At 41.1% G+C, this 26,991-nt stretch overlaps 1 protein-coding gene across 1 annotated transcript in view; it reads left to right on the forward strand.

The window, feature by feature from the left end:
* The window catches only part of psmc3ip (PSMC3 interacting protein), a 54,998-nt gene that overhangs the window by 23,969 nt on the left and 4,038 nt on the right, over window positions 1–26,991 (forward strand). Inside the window, exons 3-7 of the mRNA XM_078529553.1 lie at window positions 3,729–3,818; window positions 7,619–7,730; window positions 23,087–23,232; window positions 25,265–25,318; window positions 25,799–25,858. Of these exons, the coding sequence (XP_078385679.1) occupies window positions 3,729–3,818; window positions 7,619–7,730; window positions 23,087–23,232; window positions 25,265–25,318; window positions 25,799–25,858 (462 nt within the window). The remainder of the gene's footprint in view (window positions 1–3,728; window positions 3,819–7,618; window positions 7,731–23,086; window positions 23,233–25,264; window positions 25,319–25,798; window positions 25,859–26,991) is intronic.

A 26,991-nucleotide genomic window follows, 5' to 3' on the forward strand; every position in this document is an offset into this window, starting at 1 on the left:
AGCATTTTCCCTACTACTGACGTTAGGCTAACCAGTCTGTAATTTGCTGTTTTCTCCCTCCTTTTTTTAAATAGTGGGGTTATATTTGCCATCCTCCAATCTGCCAGGACTGTTCCAGAATCTACAGAATTTTCGAAGATGGTGACAAACGCATTCGCTATTTCCATGGCCGCCTCCTTTAATACCTTGGGATGTAGATTATCCAGCCCTGGGGATTTATCGGCTTTCAGTCCCATTAATTTCTCCAGCATTGTTGTTTTAGTTATACTAATATCCTTCAATTCCACCTCCTCACTAGACCCTTAGTTCCCTAATATTCCTGGGAAGTTATTTGTGTCTTCCTCCATGAAGACAGAACTAAAGTAGTTGTTTAATTGCGCTGTCATTTCCTTGTTCTCTGTTATAAATTCTTCCATTTCAGACTATAAGGAACCTACATTTGTCTTCACTAATCTTTTTCTTTTTACATATTTATAGAAGACTTTACAGTCCACTTTTATGTTCCTTGCAAGTTTACTCTCATACTCTATTTCTCCCCTTTTAATCAATCTCTTGGCTCTCCTTTGCTGAATTCCAAACTGCCCCCAATCCTGAGGCTTGCTACTTTTTCTAGCAACTTTATTTGACTCCTCTTTGGATCTAAAACTATCCCTTAATTTATTTTGTTAGCCATAGCCGGGCTGCTTTTCCTGTTGTGTTTGTGTATCAGAAAGGAATGTATAACAGTTGCAATGCATACATTCATTCCTTAAATATTAGCCATTGCCTATCCACTGTCATACCTTTTAATGAAGTTCCCCAATCTATCGTAGCCAACTGAGGTCTCATACCTTCGTAGTTTCCTTTAAGATTTAGGACTCTAGTTTCAGATCGGACTTCTTCAGTTTCCATCCTAATGAAGAATTCTATCATGTTATGGTCACTGTTCCCTAAAGGACCCCTGAGAACAAGGTTATTAATTAACCTCTCTTCATTGCACAATATCAAATCTAGGATAGCCTGTTCCCTAGCTGGCTCCTCGACACACTGGCTGAAAATAAATATCTCGTACACACTCCAGGAATTCATCCACCACAGTATTATTGCTAATCTGGGGGGTTTGCCCAGTCTATATGTAGTTTAATCCATCTATAATATTCACTTCAAACATTCCCTGTGGTAGTGAGTTCCGCATTCTCACTAGTCTCTGGGTAAAGGAGTTTCTCCTGAATTCCCTATTGGATTTCTTGGTGACTGTCTTATGTTGATGGCCTCTAGTTATACTATTGCCCACAAATGGATATTTTTTCTCTGTATCGACTCCATCAAAACCTTTCAGAATTTAAGAAAAGCCCTTTTAGGTTGCCCCTCAGCCTTTTTTCAAAAGAGAAGAGACCCAGCCTGTTCATCTTTTCCCGATATATATGCCTACCCATTTCTGGTTTCATCTTTGCAAATCTTCTCTGCACCCTTTCCAGTGACTCTATATCCATTTTATAGTATGGTGACCAGAACTACACATAGCCCTCTAAGTGTAGTCTAACCAAGGTTCGATAGAGTTTAGCATAACTTCCTTACTTTTTAATTCTATCCCTGCTGAAATAAAGCCCAGTGCTTAGTATGCACTTTTTATTGCCTTACTAACCTGTGATGCAACTTTTAGCGGTTGATGTGTTTGTATTGCTGATACCTTTGTTTCTCTGCCCCACCTGAACACTCACCTTCCAAGTAATCAGTGAAATGTACTACCTCACTTTTGTGTTGAACTTCATTTGCCAATTATTTGCCCATGCTGCAAGTTTATTTGTTGCAGTCTTCCTCAGTATTGACTACCTCCCTGCCAATCAATTTGGTGTCATTGCAAATTTAGAAATTGTGTCTTTGATTACAAAGTCCAAATCATTAATGTAAATTGTAAACAACAGTGGTCCTAACACAGCTCCTTGTGCAACACTACTTCCCACCTTCTGCCACTCTGAATTGCAACCCTTTACTACCGCTCTCCACTTTCCATCTTGAAGGCAACTAGCAACTCATTCTGCCACTTGTTCCGTGACTCCACATTCTCTAACCTTATTCATTAGTCTATTATAGGCGCATTATCAAAGGCCTTTTGAAAATCCATTCTTTTTGCTTCACTGATGTTAAGCTGAAAATTTGTTCTTTCCTTTTAGGTGAGACGGTGGCATAGTGGTAATGTTACTGGACTATTAATCCAGAGGCTCAGGCTAATGCTGTGGGGACATGGGTGCAAAGCTGGAGGAATTTAAATTCAGTTAATAAATCTGGAATGTAAAGCTAGTCTCAGTGATGGTAACCATGGCAACCATCATCAATTGTTGTAAAGACCCATCTGGTTCACTAATGCCCTTTAGGGAAGGAAATCTGCCATCCTTACCTGGTCTGGCCTACATGTGACTCCAGACCCACAGCAATGTGGTTGACTCTTAACTGCCCTCTGAAATGGCCCAGCAAGCCCCTCAGTTCAAGGGCAATTAGGGATGGGAAACAAATGCTGGCCTTGGCAGTGATGCTTACATCCCATGAAAGGGTAAATTAATCTGTTGAACATTGTTTTAAATGTTTTCTGTTTGTTGTACCTTTTCAAAAGCTGCTTGAAAGCCTGGGTAGGCAATGTCTACTGAGCATTCCTTATCCAATATCTTGGCGACTTCTTCAAAAACAATGCAATCAAGTCTGCACACACAATCACAGAATTGTTACGATGCAATAGGAGGCCATTTGGCTCTCTGAATGAGCAACTCACCTAGTGCTGTTATCCCACCTTCTCCCCGTAACCCTGCACATTCTTCCTTTTCAGATAACTGTTTAATCCCCTTTTGAATGCTCAATTGAATCTGCAAGTTAGGAAATGTATTATTTTCTAGATGACGTGTGTTTAAATTGAAACTACAGGAACGATGACATTAAAATAGAAAGAGCTGTACTTTGAGTTTCATAGCACATGAAGTGAGGGGATTAGAAGTGAACAGATGGAATGCTATCCATTTGCTTGGATGAGTGCAGCTCCAACAATACTCAAGAAACTCAACACCATCCTGGGCAAAGCAGCCAGATTGATTGGCATCCCAATCCATCATCTTAAACATTCACTCCTTCCACCTGCAACTTACAGTGGCAGCAGTGTGTACCGTCTACAAGATGCACTGCAGCAACTCAAAGGCTCCTTCGACTGCACCTTCCAAACTTACAACGTCTACCATCTAGAAGGACAAGGGCAGCAGATGCATGGGAACACCATCACCTGCAAGTTCCCCTCCAAGTCCCACACCATCCTGACTTGTGACTACATTGCCATTCCTTCACTGTCACTGGGTCACCCTGGAACTTCCATCCTAACAGCACTGTGGGTGTACCTACACCTCATGGACTGCAGCTGTACAAGAAGGGGGCTCTCTACCACCTTCCCGGACAATTAGGGATGGATGATAAATGCTGGCCTAGCCTGTGATGCCCACATCCTGTGAATGACTAAAATAAAATTGCTGCTTTTAGAAATGAATGTTTTCATTGGTCTGGTTTCCAGTCACTAATAGCAGTTACCTGGGACCTTCCAGCCTCTTAATACTGGTAACATGTTCTGAGATCTGCTTTCTGGTTTGGATTTTGTCCTGTCTGGGATGGAACCATTTGCTGGTATGCCTGAGGCATTGATAGCAGCACTGGAACAGTTCTTGTTACTCTTTGCTGTATCAGTTTCTTTCATCACATATGATCTTTTGTTGCAGGCTGCAGTGAAAGCTCTTGAACAACTAACTCAAGATGGTAAAATAAAAGAAAAGGTATACGGGAAACAGAAAATCTACTTTGCTGATCAGGTGAGAAAGTGAGCTTTTTCAGTTCAGCTGCTAGGTTTTGCATGTAGGGTATTTAATTGGCTTGTCTGTGATGGCCTGTGTTTCAGTGAGTCTTTCTACAGATTCCGGTAGGTTGGCCTTAACCAGCACTTCCAAAGTATAAAACAGAGGAACAAGAGACTGGATGAAAGCTACTGACAACTAAATTATCACTTTCCATAAAACCATAAGACGTAGGAGCAGAAGTAGGCCATTTGGCCCATCGAGTCTGCTCTGCCATTCAATGAGTTCATGGCTGATTGATAATCCTCAACTCCACTTGCCTGCCTTTTCCCCACAGCCCTTGATTCTCTTAATGATTAAAAATCTGTCTATCTCAGCCTTGAATATACTTAACGACCCAGCTTCTACAGCCCTCTGCGGTAAAGAGTTCCACAGATTGACTGCCCTCTGAGAGAAGAAATTCCTCCTCATCTCTGTTTTAAATGGATGCCCCCTTACTCTGTGATTATGCCCCCAGTCCTAGATTCTCTCACAAGGGGAAACAACCTCTCAGCATCTACCCTGTCAAGCCCTCTAAGAATCTTATGTTGCAATAATGCCTCTCATTCTTCTAAATTCCAATGAGTACAGGCCCAACCTACTCAACCTCTCCTCATAAGAAAACCCCTCCATATCCGGGATCAACCTGGTGAACCTTCTCTGGACTACCTCCAATGCCAGTATATCTTTCCTTAGATAAGGGGACCAAAATTTTTCACAGTATTCTAGATGTGGTCTAACCAGTGCCTTGTATAGTTTTAGCAAGACTTCCCTATTTTTATACTCCATTCCCTTTGAAATGAAGGCCAACATTCCATTTGCCTTCCCTATTACCTGTTGAACTTGTATGTTGAACTTGCAGGTGCAACACCTGCCCCTTTACCTCCTCCCTCCTCACCGCCCAAGGGCCCAAATACTCCTTTCGGATGAAGCAGTGCTTCATTTGCACCTCCTTCAATTTGGTCTACTGCATTCGCTGCTCCCAATGCGGTCTCCTCTACATTGGAGAGACCAAATGCAGACTGAGTGACCGCTTTGCGGAACACCTTCGGTCCATCCGCAAGCATGACCCAGACCTTTCTGTCGCTTGCCATTTCAACACGCCATCCTCCTCTCATGTCCTTGGCCTGCTTCAATGTTCCCCTGAATCCCAATGCAAACTGGAGGAACAGCACCTCATCTTCCAATTAGGCACTTTACAGCCATCCGGGCTTAACATTGAGCTCAACAACTTCAGACCATGAACTCTCTCCTCTATCATCACCCCTTTTACCCCCCATTTTCAATATTCATTTTTATTTTTTATCCACTTATTTTTATTTATTTTCATTTTTATTCATTGTTTAATCCCCACTTTTTATCCGATTTTCAATCTTTTCTCCCCACCATCGTCCCCTCCCCACACCCCAGCCCCCACAAGGGCCATCTGTCACTTGTTCATGTTGTTCTTTTCAGAGTGCTTACCCTTGCCCTGCTTTTAATACGTTCTGCTTTCTTACCTTAATGCCACTATCAGCACCTCCTTTAGCCCTTACCATTACCATTAACACCCCTTTTGTCCTTTTGTTTATGACATCTTTGTCAATCTCTCCTTTGCCCCCACCTATCGCTGGCCTATCCAGCTTCACCTGCTTCACCCCCCTTAAACAGTATAAATTTCATCATATTTTAACTTCTGTTTAGCTCTGAAGAAGAGTCATATGAACTTGAAACGTTAACTTTGTTTCTCTCCAGATGCTGTTAGACCTACTGTGTGTTTCCAGCATTTTCTGTTTTTGTTTTGGATTTCCAGCATCCGCAATATTTTGCTTTGAATTTGTATGTTAGCTTTTTGGGATTCATGCACAAGGATTCCCAAATCCCTCTGTGCTGCAGCCTTCTGCAGTCTTTCTCCATTTAAATAATATTCAGCTCCTCAAATCTTCCTACCAAAGTGCATAACCTCACATTTTCCCACATTATATTCCATCTGCCAAGTTTTTACCCACTCATTTAACCTGTCTATATCCCTCTGTAGATTCCTTGTGTCATCCTCACCACTTGCCTTCCCACCTATTTTTGTGTCATCCGCAAACTTGGCGATAGTACATTCGCTTCCCTCATCTATGTCATTAATATATTTTGTAAATAATTGTGGCCCCAGCACTGATCCCTGTGGCACTCCACTAGTTACAGATTGCCATCCCAAAAATGCCCCCCTTATCCCAATTCTCTGTCTTCTATTAGTTTGCCAGCCCTTTATCCATGCCAATATACTACCCCCAACACCATGGGCTCTTATTTTATTAAGTAACCTTATGTGCGGTACCTTATCAAATGCCTTTTGGAAATCCAAACATATTACGTCTACTGGTTCCTCTTTATCTATCCTGCTTGTTACCTCCTCAAAGAATTCTAATCAATTTGTTAGGAATGATTTCCCCTTCATGAAGCCATGCTGACTCTCCTTGATTAGATTATGTATTTCTAAATGCTCGGTTATTACATCCTTTCCTTTACAATATTTAGTGTTAATAGGTCAGTTTGGTTAAATATATATTTTCCATTAGCTCAAATTCTATTTAAATTAATATGTTTTTCCAATGGAGCTTTCATTAAACTGTATTCTGAAGCGAAATTGTGAATATTGGAATAGACATTGTCTCATGGAATGGGGCTGTTCACTAATTATTTCAGTTTATAGCTGTTAATGACGTCAATTGTGAAGCTGCCATGCCAGTCCACAGCAAGACCTGGATAACTCCAGACTTCTGACAACAGATAAGTAATATTTGTGCCATATAAATGCTGGATAATGAGCAAGAGCGAGCCCACCAACCTCGTACTGACCTCGAGCAGCACCATCATTACTGCATCTTCCGCCATCAACATTTGAGGTGTCACCACTGAAGAGAATCTTAACTGGGCTTACCATATTAATACTGTGCCTATATGAGCAGGGCAGAGGCTGGGTATTCTCTGATGAATGGCTCATCTTCTGACCTTTCGTTAAATTCTAGAACAGCTCCCAAGGATTGGAAGGTAGAAAACGCAACCCTGGTGTTTAGAGTCATAGACTCATTCTGGCATTGAGGGAGGCTATTTGGCCCATCCAATGCTGGATCTATCAAATCCTCCAGGACCAATAAAGTACTGTGGAAGATTCATCATCTTTCCCCTCGGCTCACCTGGGAGAGCACACAGTTCTCCATAAAGAAATGATTGGATATCCATCCCCCATGTCACCTCTAAGTCTATGCAGACCTAAGTTTTTGAGCCTTTTAGAGAGATTCTTTAAGCTAGAAATCTTTTTTTTAGTTATCCCCTGGACCTTTAAGGTCACTATATCACCCAGCATGTGGACACAGTACTCCAGATGTGGTCTTTGATTCACACTGAATGATCTGTTAATACAACATGCAGTGATGCAATGTGGCCGCAATGTGCATGATCTACAGGATGCGCAGCAACAATTCACCAGGGTTACTTCGACAGCAGCTTTATTTTCTGTGACCTCTATTGCTGAGAACTGCAAGCACAGCAGTGGTGTGGGGAAAATCATCACCTCTGAGTTCCACAACAAATTATACACCATCCTGACTTGTGCATGCATCCTTCATTATCACTGAGTCAAGATCGGTTGTGTGCTATTGCCATAAGGTTTGCAGCAATTCATAAAAGAAAGCCCACCACCAGTTCAGGATGACTGGAGATGGGTATTAAGTGTGCCTGTGTTGGTGTCTGTACGTCCAAAAAAACAAATTTCTCACTGTTTGTTACTCTTACCTGATTTCCTCTAGAGTCAGTTTGCAGCTGTTGGTGAAGCTGATCTGAAGACCCTGGACATTCAGCTCAGTGGCCTGAGTGAGAAGCTCCAGAATGTTCAACAGAGCTGCCGGCAAATGGAAGCAGGTGTGTTGGTGAGGGGGTGTTGAGTAGTTTGGAAGTTCAGGGACAGGAATATCTTGAACTAATGAAAATTACATGTTTATGCTTTCAATTCTTTTCCTTTGCCCTAATGTGGACAGTACAAAAATATGAAGTGACCTCTGGGTGTCCCAATATGTATATTCCAACTAGTCAGCGGCTACACAGAGGGTTGGATGGTGCAGCGACTCATACTGGCTTTTCAGTTCTGGGACTGAACTCAGTCTCAAGGATATAGAATTCTCCATGGCGATAAGAGTCTTTGATGAAATTAGGTTTCAGACTGAGCCCAGTTGCCGCGCATGTGAATCCACAAATTATCAAATTCTAACACGTCATCCCTCTCACTCAGAGAGGCCTTAGGAATGGCTAATTTAAGAAATAGAAAGGCACCATATGAAAATAACAGGCAGTAAACGACCACCTGCAACCACCATGTTTGCCACACAGATATGATGTATGATAAGGTGCCTATTACACAACAGTTATGTCTGTAGCTCATTTTAACACTGGAAAAAGTCACAGTGGGAGTACAATCAAACAAAAATCTACACCCAACAAAAGTAGAATATTATGATGGGTGTCAGAGCCTCTAAAAGGAAGAGAGAAAGTGGTGGAAATGTTTTGGGAGGGAAATCCAAAGCTTAGGACTCAGACAGCTGAAGACATTGCCAAAGGCTCTGGGAGGTGTGTAAGAGGCCAGAGTAGGAGAAACAAAGTTCTAAGAGTCATAGGGCTGGAGGAATTTTGATTCAAGGAAGAGCAAGGCCATGGAGGGATTTGAACGCAAGAATGATAATTTTAAATTTGAGGTGTTGGAACTAGAAGGCAATATAGGTCATCAAGAACAGGGATGATAGAATCAGATAGCACAGAAGAAGGTCATTTAGTCCATTGCGTCTTTGAAAGAGCCATCCAATCAGTTTCATTCCTATGCTGTTTGACCATAAGAAATAAGAGGTGGAAAGCCCATCATGGCTTATCTACCTCAACTCCACTTTCCCCATATCTCTTGTATCCTTCAGTGTCTAAACCTTTATTCACCTCAGCCCTGAATATACTCGAAGACTAAACATCTAGGTAGAATAAAGAGGCTGTCAAGAAGACATAATAAATCTCATAATGTTATTGGAATTTATTGTAAAATAGAGTAATAGTGGAGGGTGTGTGTGTGTGTGTGTGTCTTAATTGAATTAGCCTGGGTGCATGGATGTAAAAAGAGAGGTTAGGTTTGAAATGTTAATTAGGTAAACATGGAGAAGTTTAAAAAGACCCCTTGTGGGAAAGCCTAGGACTAGAGGGCATAAACGCAGAGTAAGGTCGCCCATTTGAGACAGAGATGGGGAGGAATTTCTTCATCTGGAATGAATCCATGGAATTCTTTAACACTGAGGGCTGTAGAGGCTGGGTCGTTAAGTATATTCAAGCCTGAGATAGACATTTTTAATCAGTAAGGGAATCAAGGACTATGGGGAAAAAGCAAGAAAGTGGAATTGAGGATTATCAGATCAGCCATAATCTCATTGAATTGTGGAACAGACTCGATGGGCCTAATGGCCTACTTCTCCTATGTCTTATGACCTTAAAATCGGCTGAGGGATAGGAAACAGAGTAATGGTTAATGGGTATTTCTCGGGCTGGAAGAAGGTTTGTAGTGGAGTTCCCCAGGGGTTGGTGTTGGGACCCTTGCTTTTCCTGATGTATATAAATGATCTAGATCTTGGTGTGCAGGGGAGAATTTCAAATTTTGCAGAAGATACAAAACTTGGGAGAATTGTAAACTGTGAGGAGGACAATGTAGAACTTCAGAAGGACATTGACACACTGGTGGAGTGGGCAGACAGGTGGCAGATGAAGTTTAGTGTGAAGAAGTATGAGGTGATACACTTTGGTACACAGAACATGGACAGACAATATAAAATAAAGGGTACTATTCTAAAGGGTTTGCAGGAGCAGAGCGACCTGGGTGTATAGTAACGGTGGCAGGACAGGTAGAGAGAGCTGTTTCTAAAGCATACAGTATTCTAGGTTTCATTAATTGGGGCATAGATTACAAGAGCAGGGTGGTTATGATGAACTTATATAAGGCACTGGTTAGACCTTAGCTGGAGTATTGTGTGCAGTTCTGGGCACCACACTAAAGGAAGGATGTGAACGCATTGGAGTGAGTGCAGAAGAGGCTTACGAGAATGGTTCCAGGGATGAGACACTTCAGTCATGAGGAAAGATTGGAGAAGTTGGGACTGTTTTCCTCGGAGACGAGAAGGCTAAGAGAGGACTTGATAGAAGTTTTCAAAATCATGGTATCTGGACAGAGTAGATAGGGAGAAACTGTTCCCGCTCGTTATCGGATTGAGAGGGCACAGTTTTGAAGTGTTTTGCAAAAGAAGCAAATGCGAGGTGAGAAAAAACTTTTTCACGTAGCGAGTAGTTAGGGTTTGGAATGCACTGCTTGGAAGTGTGGTGGAGGCAGATTCAATTGAAACATTCAAGAAGGCACTGGATAATTATTTATATAGAAACAATGTGCGGGGTTACGGGGAAAAGGCAGGAGATTGGCACTAAAATAAAATGCTCAAGCGAGCTGGTACAGACACAATGGGCGGAATGGTCTCTTATACCGTAACAATTCTGTGATTGTCAGCAATTGCTGATTTTCACTTTTGGCCTTAGGGAGGGGTCCTACACGATCAATCATGACCCTAGTAAAAGGTACCTCAAAAGCTTGAATTGGAATTAAAGGTGCCAGCTTAATCACTGCTTATGGTTTCCCTATCACCTGACACATGTGACATGTTCTACAGAATTTGACTACATTCTCTATGCAATCTAGGCCAATAGAAATGTTTTTGTATTTTCACCTGTGTCTTTCTAATTCCTAAATGCCCCCTATTGGAATTTCCTGAGATACTCTAAGTATGTCATTTCTACAGGCAGATAGTATAACAATCTGATGCACTTCCATCTATTTTTCACCTGATGAATCTTGATACGGTCACCACTTTCTCATTAATACATTACCCTTAAGGTAATAACATTCTGGAATACATTCCGCCTCTGTTTCTGAGTAAGCTGTCTCATATAACTGCTTTATTTGTGGTTCCTTTTGTTGTAGCCCCTACCAACTGCCTTGAGCTAAACACTTCGGCCTCATTCTCTTCCATTCTCTCTTCCTGAACAATCTTATCAAAGATAGTATCAGCTAATTGAACTTCAACACTGTTTCCATGCCTTTTAACATCCTCTGCTCCCTGTTTCAATCTGTGAGCTTGTGATCTCGTACTACACATTCTGGAAACAATCCAGGATGCTCTTTCTGCAACACTTCTCTTGAATGCACCTCTACAGGCTGCTTCACAATCGTAGGCATCAGTCACATCTATGACCCAGCTATATCAATACCTAAAATAAATTGAACCCCTACAATGAGCAATTTTTTCACTACTCTAACATTCACCTTACCTGTTTTCCACTTAGTCTTTAAATTTACCTTCCACATTGGAATAGGTTTAGCTTCTCCATGAACCCCACTTATTCTGTTATATACCTGTTCCTGCAATACTCCCTTTGAACAACAAATATCACTGTCCCATAACATTAAGGATTGATCAACCCCTGTGCCTCTTAAGATTTTAATATCTTTACCTGCTCCACCCTGTACACATGGAAAGAGATTCCCTTCACACACAAAATCTTTAAACATTTGTGCAACCTCCTCTTCAGAACTCCCTTGGGTAAATTGTGAACACATTCCCACTTCTTTACCTATCACTGATTCTTCCTGCTTTCCCTGTACACAAATCACTGTTTTTTCCTGTGCCTGGACCTCAGAAACCACAGTACTTTTACTTCCAGAACTTTTCTGCATTCCAATTATTGTAACAGGTTTTCCCTATAACTTCCAACACATTGATTTCGTGTGCCCAACTTTATTACAATGAAAACACCTCAATTTTTGAGTGTCACTTCTACCCTCAGCACCTTCCTTTTAGTCTGAGAAAAAACTTCCAGGGAATTTCCAATTACTCCTCCTCTTCGCTGACTGCCTACCTTCCTTTCACCTGCCCCCTTTCTATCCTCCTCTGATTTAAAAGGGTGACGAGAAAAAAGTTTAAATCTATGAACTGACTCATAATCAGCAACTATCTCTGCTGCTTGTCTTACCGCTTTAACCCTCTGTTCCTCTACATGAGTTCTCACTACCGAAGAAATTGAATCTTTAAATTATTCCAAAATAATTATTTCTCTAATAACTGTATATGTAGCCTCAACCTTTAATGCCAGTATCCACTGGTCAAAATTACTTTTTTTTTAGTTTCTCAAACTCAATATGTTTGCCCTGGCTATTTCCTTATATTCCTAAATTTCTGCCTGTACGCTTCCGGAACCAACTCATATGCACTCAAAATAGCCTTTTTTACCGCATCATAATCCACCGATACTACTACTGACAGTGAAGCAGAAACCTCATGAGCTCTACCCACTAACCTAGCCTGTAAAAGCAATGTCCAGTTTTCTTCTGGCTATTTCATCTGCTTAGCTATCTTCTCAAATGAAATAAAGAACATCCCTACACCCCTTTTTTCAAACTTCGGAAGAACTTGCACGAGTTTAAACATCTCCACTGGGTTTTAGTAATGGTTTTTTTGACGGTTTTTTCATCATCAGAACCTTCCTCAGTATCTGAGGTTTATTTTTTAAAGTTCAGCTTTTATAGCCGGAATTCTCTTTCTCTTTCCTTCTCTCTCTCCTCCATTGCTAACTTTCCCCTCTGGAGGTTGAGTTCTTGCATTTCCATTTCTCTTTGAAATACTCTCTTTTTCTTCCCTTTTTTTTTGTTGCCTCTAGTGCAAGTTTTCTCATTGTTTATTCAAATTCAAGCTTCCTCATTTGTAACTGAAGTTTCACTACCTCTAACTGTGATTCAGTAGTGTCAGGTATCACTTCCAACTTCAAATGCTGTACTAACACTTCAAATATGTCTGCTTTTTTGCCGTTACAGGTAACCTCAACTGCAACTTATCTGCCAATTCTGTTAACTTAAACTTAGATACTTTTAGCAACCCAATCAGAGTTACATCTTCTACTTCCAAAAAAGTTTTAGCCATGGATACAGCCATTTTTGCAGTCTGACCACTTTAAAATCCCTCACACCAACTCCTGAATTCAATGTGCTTCTCGTACTCGTAGCCTTAAGACTTACCAACTCCAAACCAATCGAGGAATTTCAAAATTCCCCCTAAGTGCCCCCAATTTGTTATGACATGGCAGATGATGTGTGCCAGGCGGACCAAATCCATGAGGGAAAATTGGTCATGCTATCACAATGGTTTTGCAATTTGTATTTATTACGAGATATGTGCACTGAATTCAGAAGTAGTAACTCCACCAAGACCTGTAGGGATTTTTAAAAACAAAATTAATATATCTTTAACAAAATATAAAAGAATTAAAGCACTTACATAAGACCACAAATTACTTACTACTCTAATAACTCCTAAAATTCCTAATTAACCTGACTCCCAGTTACACTCCCTTTAAGGCAACGGTCCAAAATAGATTTTAGATTTAAAACTAACTCAGCAAGTTAAGACAATACCCTGGACACTGGAATTCCAAATGGCTTTTTCCCAAGTTCAGTTCTGTTAGATAGCAGATTTATGCACGAATGCTGGAGGCTTCATTAAGGCTATTTCACACACTCCTGTTATATCTTACATGGCCCTCTGACGCATAGCCTTTCATTCTCCTTTAGATATGTTTCTCTTTTTTTAATATGTGAATTGTATTGTTCCATATGTCTTTGAAACTGTATCTTCCTCATGATATAAAACTTTCATGTTGCCAGTATATATTGTCGGTAACCTTTGGGAAAAATAAACACATTCTTTAGCCTTGCTTATCTGGCAAGTTGTAAATGGACTAAGATACCATTGAAATCCAAATCTCCCTTCGTTTATCTAAAAATGCTAATTCCCTTCACTCCTTACATGCTAAGCCAACATCTATGTTTACTCATTAGCATGTCAAGCACCTAGCTTCTTTTGATGATTTCAAACTTGCAGTCTACTTGACTACAAAATGTAATTAAGTCACACACACCCAACTATACTTACCCCCATAAACCCACTTCACAATAAACCAGAAAAATATTATGAAAGTTAGTATTCTTTCATCACATGCCTCATAGTTTTAAGAATAAATCATTAATATATGCAACAAACAAGCAAGGGTCCCAACACTGAGCCCTGTGGAACACCGCTGGAAACAGTTTTCCATTTGCAAAAACATCCATCTACCATTACCCTTTGTTTATGTCACTGAGCCAATTTTGGATCCAACCTGCCACCTTCCCCTGTATCCCATGAGATCTCACTTTCCTGACCAGTCTGCCATGTGGGAACTTGTCAAATGCCTTACTGAAATCCATGTCGACAACATCCACTGCACTACCCTCATCAATTCTCCTTGTTACTTCCTCAAAAAACTCTATTACGTTAGTAAGATACAATGTTCCCCTAACAAAGCCATGCTGACTATCGCTGATCAATTCATGCCTTTCTAAGTGACAGTTTATCTTTTCTCTCAGAATTGTTTCCAATAATTTGCCCACCACTGAAGTCGGACTGACCGGCCTATAATTTTCTGGCCTATCCCTCACACCTTTTCTAAATAATGCTGCAACATTCACATACCTCCAATCCTCTGGGACCTCGCCTGTGTCTAGTGAGGATTGGAAAATGATCCTCAGAGCATCCACTATTTCCTCCCTGGCTTCCTTCAACAGCCTGGGATACAATCCGTCTGGCCCTGGTGCTTTATCCACCTTCAAGGATGCCAGTCCCTCCAGTACTTTCCCTCTCACTATGCTTATTGTATCTAATATTTCACACTCCTCCTCTTTAACTAGAATGTCTGCATCATCCCTCTCCTTAGTGGAGACCGACACAAAGTACTTATTGAGAACCCTGCCCACCTCTTCAGCATCAGTGCGCACAAGCTTCCATGTACATATGTGGTCAGCCCTACCTTTTCCTTAGTTATTTTCTTGTTCTTAATGTAGTGGTAAAACATCTTAGGGTAGTCTTTGATTTTACCTGGCAATATTTTTTCATTTCCTCTCTTTGCTTTCCTAATTTCTATTTCTATTTCACCCCTGTACTTTCTGTACTCCTCTAGTCTTTCTACAGTATTAAGTCTTTTGTGACTTAACATGACTGTTGTAAGCTTTCTTTTTCTGCTTTATCTTGGCCTGTATGCTTCTGGATAACTAGGAGGCTCTAGCTTTGGCAGTACCACCCTTTTTCCTTGTGGGAACATGTCTACAATTGTGTCCGATTCTGGGCACTGCACTTTGGCCTTAAGAGGGTGCAGAAAAGATTCATGAGAATAGTTCCAGATGTGAGGAACTTAAGTTATATGGATCAATTGGAGAAGCTGAGGCTGTTTTCCTTAGAGGAAAGACGATTGAGAGGAGATTTTAGAGGTGTTCAAAATCATGGGGGGGGTCCAGACAGAGTAGGTAGAAGAGCGAGTGGGCACAGATTTTAAAAAGAAGCAAAAGTGATCACAGAATTGTTACAACGCAGAAGGAAGCCATTCAGCCCATTGTGCCTGCGACAGCTCTCCAAATGAGCAATTCAGCTAGTTCCATTCTCCCGCCTTCTACCTGTAACCCTGCACATTGTTCTTTTTCAAATAACAGTCTATTTCTCCTTTGAAAGTCTCAATTGAACCCTGCCTCTACCACACTCTGAGACATTGCATTCCAGACCCTAACGAGCTATTGTGAGAAAAAGTTCTTCCTCATATCGCTTTTACCTAATTTGCCAATTACTTTAAGCCTGTGCCCTCTCATTCTCGATTCTTTCACAAGTGGGGACAGCTTCTCCCTACCTAATCTGTCCAGACCTCTCATGATTTTGAATTCCTCTATCAGATCTCCTCTCAGCCTTCTCCCCTCCAAGGAAAACAGTCCTAACTTCTTTAGTCTATCTTCATAACTGAAGTTCCTCATATCTGGAACCATTCTTGTGAATCTTTTCTACACACTCGCCAATGCCTTTACATCCTTCCTAAACTGTGGGCCCCACTATTGGACATAGTACTCCAGCTGAGGCCGAACTAGTGTCTTATACAAGTTCAACATAATCTCCTTGCTCTTATACTCAATGCCCCTATTAATAAAGCATAGGATACTGTATGCTTTATTAACAGGGCTCTCCACCTTTCCTACCACCTTCAATGACTTATGCACATATACACCCAGGCTCTCTGCTCCTGCACCCTCTTTAGAATTGTACCCTTTATATTGTTTCTCCATGTTCTTCCTACCAAAATGAATCACCTCACATTTCTCCGCATTGAACTTCATCTGCCACTTGTCTGCCCATTCCACCAACTTATCTGTTTCTCTTTGAAGCTCAACCCTATCCTCCTCACAGTTGACAATGCCTCCAAGTTTCATATCATTTGCAACGTTTGAAATTGTACATCAAGGTCCAGGACATTAATATATTTCAGGAAAAGGAAGGATCTCAACACAGACCCCTGGTGAACTCCACTACAAATCTTCCTTCAGCCCGAGCAACACCCATTAACCACTATTTTCTGTTTCCTGTCACTCAGCCAATTTCGTTTTCATTTTGCTACTGTCCCTTTATTCCATGAGCTATAACTTTTGTTACAAGCTTGTTGTACGTACAAACATACAAACACACGATTAGGAGCAAGAGTAGGTCATTCAGCTCCTTGAGCCTGCTGCACTATTCTATAAGGTCGTGATGATCTGATTGTTGTCTCAACTCCATATTCCACCTACCCCTGATAACCTTTGACTCCCTTGTTAGTCAAGAATCTTATCTACCTCTGCCTTAAAAATATTCATTGACCCTGCTTCCACTGCTCTCTGGGGAAGGGAGTTCCAAAGATTCACGACCCTCTGAGAGAAAAAATTTCTTCTCATCTCGACCTTAAATGGGTGTCCCCTTATTTTTAGACTGTGTCCCATGGTTCTAGTCTCTCCCACAAGGGCAAGCATCCTGTCAACATCCACCCTGTCAAGTCTCCTCTGGACCCTATATGCTTCAATAAGATAACCTCTCATTCTTCTAAACTCTAATGGATGCAGGCCCAGCCTGTCCAACCTAACCCTGTAAGATAAACCCCCCCCCACCTCATCCCAGGTATCAGTCGAGTGAACCTACTCTGAACTGCTTCCAATGAATTTATATCCTTTCTTAAATAAGGAGACCAAAATGGTACATAGTACCCTAGATGTGGTCTCACCAATGCTCTGTACAACTGGAGCAAAACATTCCTACTTTTACATTCCACTCCCCTTGCAATAAAGGTCAACATTCCATTTGCCTTCCTAATTACTTACTGTACCTGCATACTAACTTTTCCTGATTCGTCTACCAGGACTCCCAGAGTTCTGCAATCTCTCTCTGTTTAAATAATATGCTGTTTTTTTATTCTACCTGCCAAAATGGACAAGTTCACATTTTCCCACATTATACTCCATTTGCCAAATTTTTGCCCACTCACTTAACCTACCTATGTCCCTTTGCAGACTCCTAATGTCCTCTTCACAACTTACATTTCTACCTATCTTTGTGTCATCAGCAAACTTAGCAACCACACACTTGGTGCCTCCATCCAAGTCATTGATATAAGTTGTAAATAGTTGAGGCCCCAGCACTGATCCCTGTGGCACTCCACTCGTCACATCTCGCCAACCCAAAAGTGACCCATTTATGCCTACCCTCTGTTTCCTGTTAGCTAACCAATCCTCTATCCATGCTAATATGTTATCCTTACACCATGAGCTGTTATTTTGTGTAGAAAACGTTGATTTTTTTTTGGCAGTTTGCCAAATGCCTTCTGGAAATCTAAATACAGTACAACCACAGGTTCCCTTTTATCCACATTGCTTGTTACTTCCTTGAAGAATTCCAATAAATTAGTCAAACATGATTTCCCTTTCACAAAACCATGTTGTCTTTGCCTGATTGCATTGAGATTTTCTAATTTGCCCGCTATAACCTCCTTAATAATAGATTGCAGCAATTTCCCTGTGACAAATGTTAAGCTAACTGGCCCGTAGTTTCCTGCTTTCTGTGTCTCTCCTTTCTTGACTAGAGGAGTCACATTTGCTATTTTCCAATCTGATGGGACCTTTCCAGAATCTGGAAAATTTTGTAAAATTAAAACCAATGCATCTACCATCTCAGCAGCCACTTCTTTTAAGGCCCTAGGATGAAGTCCATCAGAACCTGGAGACATGTCAGTTTTTAGTTCTAACAATTTTCTCAGTACCCTTTCCCTGGTGATTGTAATTGTTTTAAGTTCCTCCCTCCTTTCACCTCCTGATTCACAATTATTTCTGGGATGTTATTTGTCTCGTCTACAGTGAAGACAGACATGAAATATCTGTTCAATTCATCTGCCATTTCCTTATTTTCCATTATTAATTCCCCAGGTTCTCTCTCTAGAGGACCAACACTCATTTTACTATTTTCCCTCTTTACATACCTGTAGAAACCCTTACCATCTATTTTCATATTTTTAACTAGCTTTCTCTCATACTCTAATTTCCCCCTCCTTATTAATCTTTTAGTCATTCTTGCTGTTCTTTGTATACTTTCTAATTTTCTGACCTGCCATCCATCTTTGCGGAATTATACGCATTTTCTTTCAATTTGATACTATCTTTAACTTCCTTGGTTAGCCACAGATGGTGCATCCTTCCCTTTGAGACTTTCTTTCTCACTGGAATGTATCTTCTCTGAGTATTCTGAAATAGCTCCTTAAATTTCTGCCACTGCATCTCTACTGACCTATGTCTTAATCTAATTTCCCAATGTACTCGTAATTGGCCTTATTTAAATTAAAAACACTAGACTTAGATTCACTCCTCTTTCCTTCGACCTGAATGTGAAGTTCAATCATATTTTGATCACTGCTACCTAGGGGTGCCTTCACTATGAGGTCATCAATTAATTCTGTCTCATTGCAAATTATCAGATCTAGTATAGCCTATTCTGGTTGGTGCTAAAACGTGTTGCTCTAAGAAACTGTCCCTAAAACACTCCATAAACTCATCATCCAGACTGTCATTGTTAATCTATTTGTCCAACCTATATGCAGTTTGAAATCACCCATGATTATTGCTGTACCTTTCTCCCAAGCCGCTGTTATTTCTTCCTGTATACCCCTTCTGATAGTGTGGTTACTGTTAGGGGCCTATAAATCACTCCCACAAGTGACTTCTTACCTTTATTATTTCTCACCACTACCCAAACTGATTCTACATCTCTGTTGTGTGATACTATGTCAGATCCCTTTGGTAAGTCCATGTACATCGTATCAACAGCATTGCCCTCATCAACTGTGTCTATTAGCTCTTCAAAAAACTCCAGCAAGTTAGTTAAACACTATTTTCCCTTAAGAAATACCTGCTGACTTTCCTTAATTAAGCCGCATTTTCCCATGTGACTATTGATTTTGCCCCGAATTATTGTTTGATTAAAATGTCACATCAAAGGTTATTGTGGAAAATATAGGGCATGGGGATAATGCATTGGCATGGATAAAAATTTGGATGGCTAACAGGAAGCAGAGAGTAGGCATAAATGGGTGTTTTTCAGGCTGGCAAGATGTGACAAGTGGTGTGTCACAGGGATCAGTGCTGGGACCTCAACTGTTTACAATTTCTATAAATGACTTAGATGAAGGGATGGATGGGATGGTTGCCAAATTTGCTGATGACACAAAGGTAGGTAGGAAAGTAAGTTGTGAAGAGAACATAAGGAGACTACAAAAATATAAAGATAAGTGAATGGGCAAAGATCTGGCAAATGGAGTATAATATGGGAAAATGTGAAATTGTCCATTTTGGCAGGAAGAATAAAAGAAGCAAATTGTCTAAATGGTGAGAGATTGCGGAGCTCTAAGATACAGAGGGATATGTGTGTCTTAGTGCATGAATTTCAAAAGGCTAGTATGGAGGTACAGCAAGTAATTAGGAAAGCTAACAATGTTATCATTTATTGCAAGGGGAATTGAATACAAAAGTAGGGAGGTTATGCTTCAGTTATACAGAGCACTAGTGAGACCACATCTGGAGTACTGTGTTAGGTACTGGTCACCTTATTTAAGGAAGGATGTAAATGCATTGGAAGCAGTTCAGAGAAGATTTACCAGACTAATACCTGGAATATGTGGGTTGCTTTATGAGGAAAGGTTGGACAGGCTAGGCTTGTATCTGCTGGAGTTTAGAAGAGTAAGAGGCAACTTGATTGAAACATACAAGACAGAGTGGATGTGGAGAGGATGTTTCCTCTTGTGGGAGAATCTATAACTAGCGGTCAATATTTAAAAATAAGGTGTTGCCCATTTAATGCAGAAATGAGGAGAAATTTTTTCTGAAGGTTGTGAGTCTTTGGAATACTCTTCCTGAAAAGGCGGCAGAAGCAGAGTCTTTGAATATTTTTGAGGCAGAAGTGGATTGATTCTTGATAAACAAGGGGCGATAGGTTATTGAGGGTAGGCGGGATGCAGATTTGAGGTTCAAATCAGATCATTCATGATCTTATTAAATGGCGGAGTAGGCTTGAGGGGCCAAATGGCCTACTCCTGCTCCTTGTTTGTATGTTTCTAAATGTTTCCCCACCACCGAAGTTAAACTGACTGGCTTGTAGTTGATGGTCTTTAACCTTTTTTGTGAATAAAGGTGTAACATTTACAATTCTGTAGCCCTCTGAGACCACCTCTGAGTCTAAGGAAGATTGAAAAATTATGGTCAATGCCTCTGCAATTTCCACTCTTACTTCCCTCAGTGTCCTTGGATGCATCTCATCCAGTCCTGGTGCCTTATCAGCTTTAAGTACAGATAGCCTATCCAATACATCTTTCTTATCAATGGTAAAGCCTTCCAGTGTCTGAATTACTTCCTCTTTCACCATGGCCTGGGTCGCATCTTCTTCCTTGGTAACAACAGATACAAAGTATTCATTTAATACCTCCAGTTAATGTTATGACACAACAGTTGGTAAAGGCCAAGTTATCTAAAATCCCAGAGGGAAGCTTTAAACAAATGTCATAACGTATATTTTCAATTGGTATGTTTGAGATGCAGCCCTGAATTCAGAAGTGAAACCTCAAAGCCTCCAGAGGTTTTTTATATAAATTAAATTAAACGTTTATTAATTTAACAAGGAATTAAACACACACACACGTCTACAAATTACTACCATAATAACTTTTAAACAAACCTCCAAATTAATTACTCCTAGGTAAACCTTCAAGGCAACAATAACCCATAGACTTAAACAGACACCAGGCAAAGCACATTTTATCTTATGAATTCAAAATGAGGTTCCTTTCAATTTGGTTCCTTCACACAGTTGTAGGCTTACAGGCGGCATGCCTCTGACTCACACACAAAACTCTTTTCTGCATATACCTAGCCTTCCCCTTGAATGCAAATTCTACCACCAGGCCCTTTGAACTCCACCTCTTCTAACAATAAAACTCCTTTCATAGTACCAATTTTATTAGTAATATAAACATATTGTTTAGTGTCTCCTAGCTGGATGCAGGATTTCACCATCAGCCTTTGAATGGTTTATTCAACAAAATGCAAATGTACCCTTTACCTTACTGTTTAGCATCTCAAAACTGCTATACATCAAAGCACCCAGACTAGCTGTCTTTAATCCAATTAAGACACACAGCTATTAACTCATTATTCCTGGTTCTAGTGCTATCTATCTCTCCCAGTAATTTGTGTACCTTGGTATTCCTCTTTGGTTTTATCTCCTGGTTCTCCCACACCTGCCAAATTTGTTTAAACGCTCCCTAATAGCAAAACACCCCACAAGGAACTCAGACCCAGCTTTGTTTAGGTTCAAAAACAAAAATTGCTGGAAAAACTCAGCAGGTCTGACAGCATCTGTGGAGAGGAAGACAAAGTTAATGTTTCGAGTCCACATGACTCTTCATCAGGACTTTGTTTAGGTGCAACTTGTCCAGCCTGTACGTTCCATTGTCCCAGGAATCTAAAGCCCTCCTTCCTGTACCATCTTTCCAGCCACCCATTCACCTGCTTTATCCTCCTATTTCTGTATTCACTGGGAGTAATCCAGAGATGACTACTTTTGAGGCCCTGCTTGCTAATTTCCAATCAGCTCCTTAAATTCTGACTGCAGGATCATATGCCTCTTTCTACCTATATCTTTGGTAAAGATGTGAACCACGATGGCTGGCTATTCACAGCCCCCCCTTACCCTGATTGGACTCTCCACAGTCTTTGTATCCTCCGCTGCTCTCGCTTTTTCTCACCTCTTGGACGGAGTTCTTGTTTTTCTTGTTTGTAGCCCTGCTGCTATCGCTACCTCTTGCCGCTTGAACTCCAATATACAAAAAACGTTTTCACGCAGGAAGTGGTTAAGGTCTGGAATGCACTGCCTGCGAGTTGAGGGCAGATTCAATCGCAGCATTCAAAATAGAAATGAACTGTTACCTGAAAAGGAAAAAAGTGCAGTGCTCTAGGGAAAAGGTGGGAGAATGGCGCTATTGAATTGCTCTTTTGGAGAGCTGGTGAAAACACGATAGGCCGAATGGCCTCCTCCTGCGCTGTAACAATTCTGAGATTCTGTGAGACTGTTCCCAGTGCAGGAAAGGTCCAGAACCAGAGGCCATAATTTTAAGGTAATTGGCAATAGTACCGAAGGCGACATGAAGAAAATCCTTTTTACACAGTGAGTGGTTAGGAAGGAGGGCTTGTGGTGCAGTGTATAGCGCTTCTACCTCTGAGCCAGAAATTCCAGGTTCAAGTTCCACTTCAGGACTTGATGGTCATGGAAGGTGCATGGACAAATAGGTTGATTATCAGCCTGTAAATCCTTTCAAAATGCCTGATGGCAGGTGGTAAAGAGCGCGAGAGTTTCCTGGAGAAGGTAAACCACTGCAGTATTTTGCCCAGCATAATCATGGACCAACCCAATGGAAGTGTGTGGTCGCCAATGTTCCCTTAGGGCATGGTACCTGAAGGAGGTGGAGAAGGAGTGGTTAGGACCTGGTATGCACTGCCTGAAAGGGTGTTGGAGGTATGTTCACAGTCAGCTAAGCCATTCTGAATTGTATTCGCTCTTTAATGTAGGGAAAGTGGCAGCCAATTGGCAGACATTTTTATGGGGCCCATTGCTGATGAGGATGGTGGGATGTTACTTGCTTTGTGAAGCAGGGGTGGTGGATATGGGTCTGGTATCTGCATCTAACCTGTGCTGTGCTTGTGAAACCAGAACAGATACTAACTCTATTTGTATCTGAATTAGAACTTAAAGAGCTAAATAATTCAATGACAACCGAAGAAATGTCTTTGGAAATTGCAGCGTTAAAACAGGAATGTGCATCACACCAAGAGAGACTGAAGAAAATCAAATCTGCAACCAACCATGTTGCCCCAGAAGATAAAGAGAAGGTGAATCCATTATTTGGCAGGATCGCAGCAGATAATTCCGGAAACCCAACTACTAAGCTCCAGTTCATTTAATTATCTGTGTATCTTGCTTAATGTTTTGGCCCAGACTTTCCTCAAACAGCATAACTGATAAGTTATGCAAAATTTATGCCAAATTTACCATCGGCAACATGTATCAAAATTTCCTGAGAATCTCCTTAGCGTACACCAGACTGCAAAACTTGTGAAAACAGCGCAAGTGATTGGGGGCCAGAGGAAAGCACGGAACTTGTGCTTTTTAAAAAATACTTGATAATGACAATTTGAAACTATTAGATCTTGCTTTATGCAGATCAAGCACAATGTGTTCTGAAAGGACCCTCATGGAAACTTTTCATTTTTTAATGTAACAGGTTTTGATGCTGTATGTATTACATAATGTATTACATAAGAGGCATTTCATCCATTGACTCACCTACCTTTTGTACACTGTGGTATCAACCACACCTCTTCCAACTGCATGTTCAACATTCACACCAAGCTGGACTACTACTGCTGTAAAAAGAAAAAGCCTCTCAACATTTAAAGCTTATGTAACTTTATACGAATGTCTCCTCATTAGTCCTAACCTGTCTAACTTAAATACCTATCCACATGGCCACAGTGTAATCCTTTCATTATTTTAAATACCTCAATCAAATCTCTCAAGTCTATGCTTTTCTAGAGTAAAAAAACCCGACTCTTTAAACCCATCATAGCCAAAGGCTATTTAAACTAGGCATTAATCAGCTGTCCTCTGGCGTACCCTCTCCAGGGCCTGTCTCACCTATGTGAGGGAGCCAAACTGGATACATACTTGTAGGTGAGGCCTAACCAGGGTCTGTACAAGGGCACTGAAGTGTTTGAAGTTGGTACAGAAGGAACCTGTATAGTGGATGAAAATAGAACTGATTGATGCATGGTAGAGGATTTGGAGTATTTTATTCTTTTATAGGATGTGGGTATCACTGGCAAGGGCATCACTCATTGCCCATCCCTAATTGCCCTTGAACTGAGTGGCTTGCAAGGCCATTTCAGAGGGCAGTTAAGAGTCAACCACATTACTATGGATCTGGAGTCACATGTAGGCCAGACTAGGAGGGGAAGCAGATTTCCTTCCCTAATGGACATTAGTTAAAGATTATTTTTTATGACAATTGACGATAGTCTCATAGCCATCATTACTGACACTAGATTTCAATTCCATATTTTATTAATTGAATTCAAATTCCACCAGCTGCCATGGCAGGATTTGAACTTGCGTCCCCAGAGCACAATCTAGTCCTCTGGATTTCAGTGACGTTACCACTTTGCCACCATCTCCATTTCAGGCTGGGAAAGAGCACTTGAAATTGATTCTTGAGGTAATAAAGATGCTGATCGGGATTTGAATTTAATAGGTATGGGAGGAAGGTGGTGATAACAGATCAGATATGGATAAATGGCTTAGCTCCAGAACAGATAACTAGTGGCTGCACAGCGCCAGGTTTAGCCCGAATGAGTAATGACTCAGACATGCAGGAGCTGATGCGAACCAAAGGATGAGTAAAATTTGATTCAGCCAGGGCTTGATGTCAAGCAAGTAGTTGGATAGTACAACAATAAGCTTTAAGTCGATGGGGGTGAGAACCTGAGCTTATATGATATCAGTAAGTGGTAGCAAATGATGAATATCAGGTCCCTACAATGGATTCCTGGATCACAGTATAATGGATTTCTTCGTCACTAGAAGAAATGCAGACTGCGTTTGGGCAGGTTGGAGTAGAAGTGTGCTATGGAGGAAGAGTAGGTTATTCACAGATGTTTTGATTGAGTTTGACTAATATTATCTGTTGCTTTCAGTGTGGTTAGAAACCAGACTGGAGAGCTTGAACAGATGGTCAGTGCCCTGGGGGTTGGAGGGGAGATGGTGAAGAAATTGCAGATTTTAAGTGAACAGAAATCCTTGTGATATCAGACGCTCAGTAGACAGTCACTATCCTTTCATTTTCTTTTTTCACTTTCATCTGACTAGGTTTATAATGAACGGAAACTATTTGTGAAAGAATGGCGGAAAAGAAAGAGAATGGTGAGTGTTTTCAAATCTAGTAAAATGTAGGGTTCGCAGGGCTAAGGTGGGTTAGTAACTTACACTGAATACGAGCTGGTCATGAGAGCCTATTGCCTAGTAGAGGATGGGGTTGTTGGTTGAGTGGTGAAGAACCATTTAGGAGATAGGGGGATTAGTATGGGTCGGGGGTTATTGGAGGTGCGATTTGGGATGGGGGATTATTGGGAATGGGGATCAGGTCACTCGATTGTGCTATTGTTGGTCTTTTCACTGCTGCTACTAGACTGGTTTGAGTACTTACTGCTTTAAACAGTGGACGTCCAGTAGGCACTGAAAGGCGGCCATGATTTTAAATGAGTATAAATGGAGAACTTTGCAATATTTAATTTGGTTTCAGAACCAAGTCTTGGGAAGAAATCTGATGTTTCTATACATTGTGTCATTCGTAGAATCTCAACTATATCTAGTGAATTAACATTTTATTCATATTCTGTTCAGGCTGCTGATTTGACTGATGCGGTTCTGGAAGGGTACCCCAAGAGCAGAAAGCAGTTTCTTGTAAGTTTAAAAAAAACCTCTAGTCATTTTCAATTGGATTAAGATTGGCTGCGTGTAGCAGAGTTTAGGACACTGCAAACCGTGTTTGGCAGTGAGACCATTATTGATCCACAGGGAGCCATGCTCATTTTGTTTTGACTACGTCACGAGATTTTCTAGGTAAACACATTTACGTGAAAAAGTTTTTTTGACATGAGCAGCACCTGCAACACCATATTTTCAAATTCCAGTCCAGCCTTTGGCCCTCCATTCTGCATTTCTGCAGCTAATCATCAGCAAAATTACACTTTCACCTCCACCTTTAATGCCCTTGCAGCCATTAAAACTTTTATTCTTTTTCTCCCTCTGGTATGGCCCTCATCTTCAAACCCAAGTCCAAGAGACCCAAATGTGAACAGATATGACAGAAAACAGATTTAGTCATTCATCACCAGACCTGGCTGGACCACCTAAATCGCTATTGAGTCAGCTGTCCTCTGCCAAAGCTACTCACTATTCTAGTATCACCCTGGAAAGCAAAGATCGCTCCCAGCTTTTTTCACCCACTACAGACCATCTTAAATCCCTCTCCCCTGCTTCCTTCACCCTCACCTCCAACGTGTGCAAGGAACTCATAGACTTCTTTGTAATTAACCATCCATTTAGCTGCCTCTGCTGCTTCTCTTCCTTCCCCAGGTCACCAAGCTAAATGTCCTTCAAAGCTCCCCCCTTGCTCCCCTCATTCTCTCCGTGAGTCTCACCTTCTGGTTGTCATTTAGCTGATAGCGTTAATGGTTTACTCTCCTCGGGCTCTTTCCCCTTCCGCTTCAAATCTGCTGTCATTTCCACTCTCCTCAAAAAAAACCCTTGACCCCTCTGCCCTCACAAACTACTGCCCCCATCTGTTCCTCTTTAAAGTCCTTGAACTGTTGTTACCTCTCAGATCCATGTCCATTTTTCCCTCAACTCCACATTCAAATCCCTCCAATCAGGTTCTGTATCTGCCATCGTGCTGAAGTGGCTCTTTCCAAAGTTACAAGTGTATTCAAAGTCGGCAGTCTTTGACACAGTTGACCGCACCATCTTCCTCCAACACCTGTCCACTGTTAACCAGCAGGGTAGGGCTGCACTCACCTGGTTTGAGTCTTAGTATC

The sequence above is a fragment of the Cetorhinus maximus genome, chromosome 25, assembly GCF_964194155.1.
Source record: "Cetorhinus maximus chromosome 25, sCetMax3.hap1.1, whole genome shotgun sequence".
NCBI classification, from domain to species: domain Eukaryota; kingdom Metazoa; phylum Chordata; class Chondrichthyes; order Lamniformes; family Cetorhinidae; genus Cetorhinus; species Cetorhinus maximus.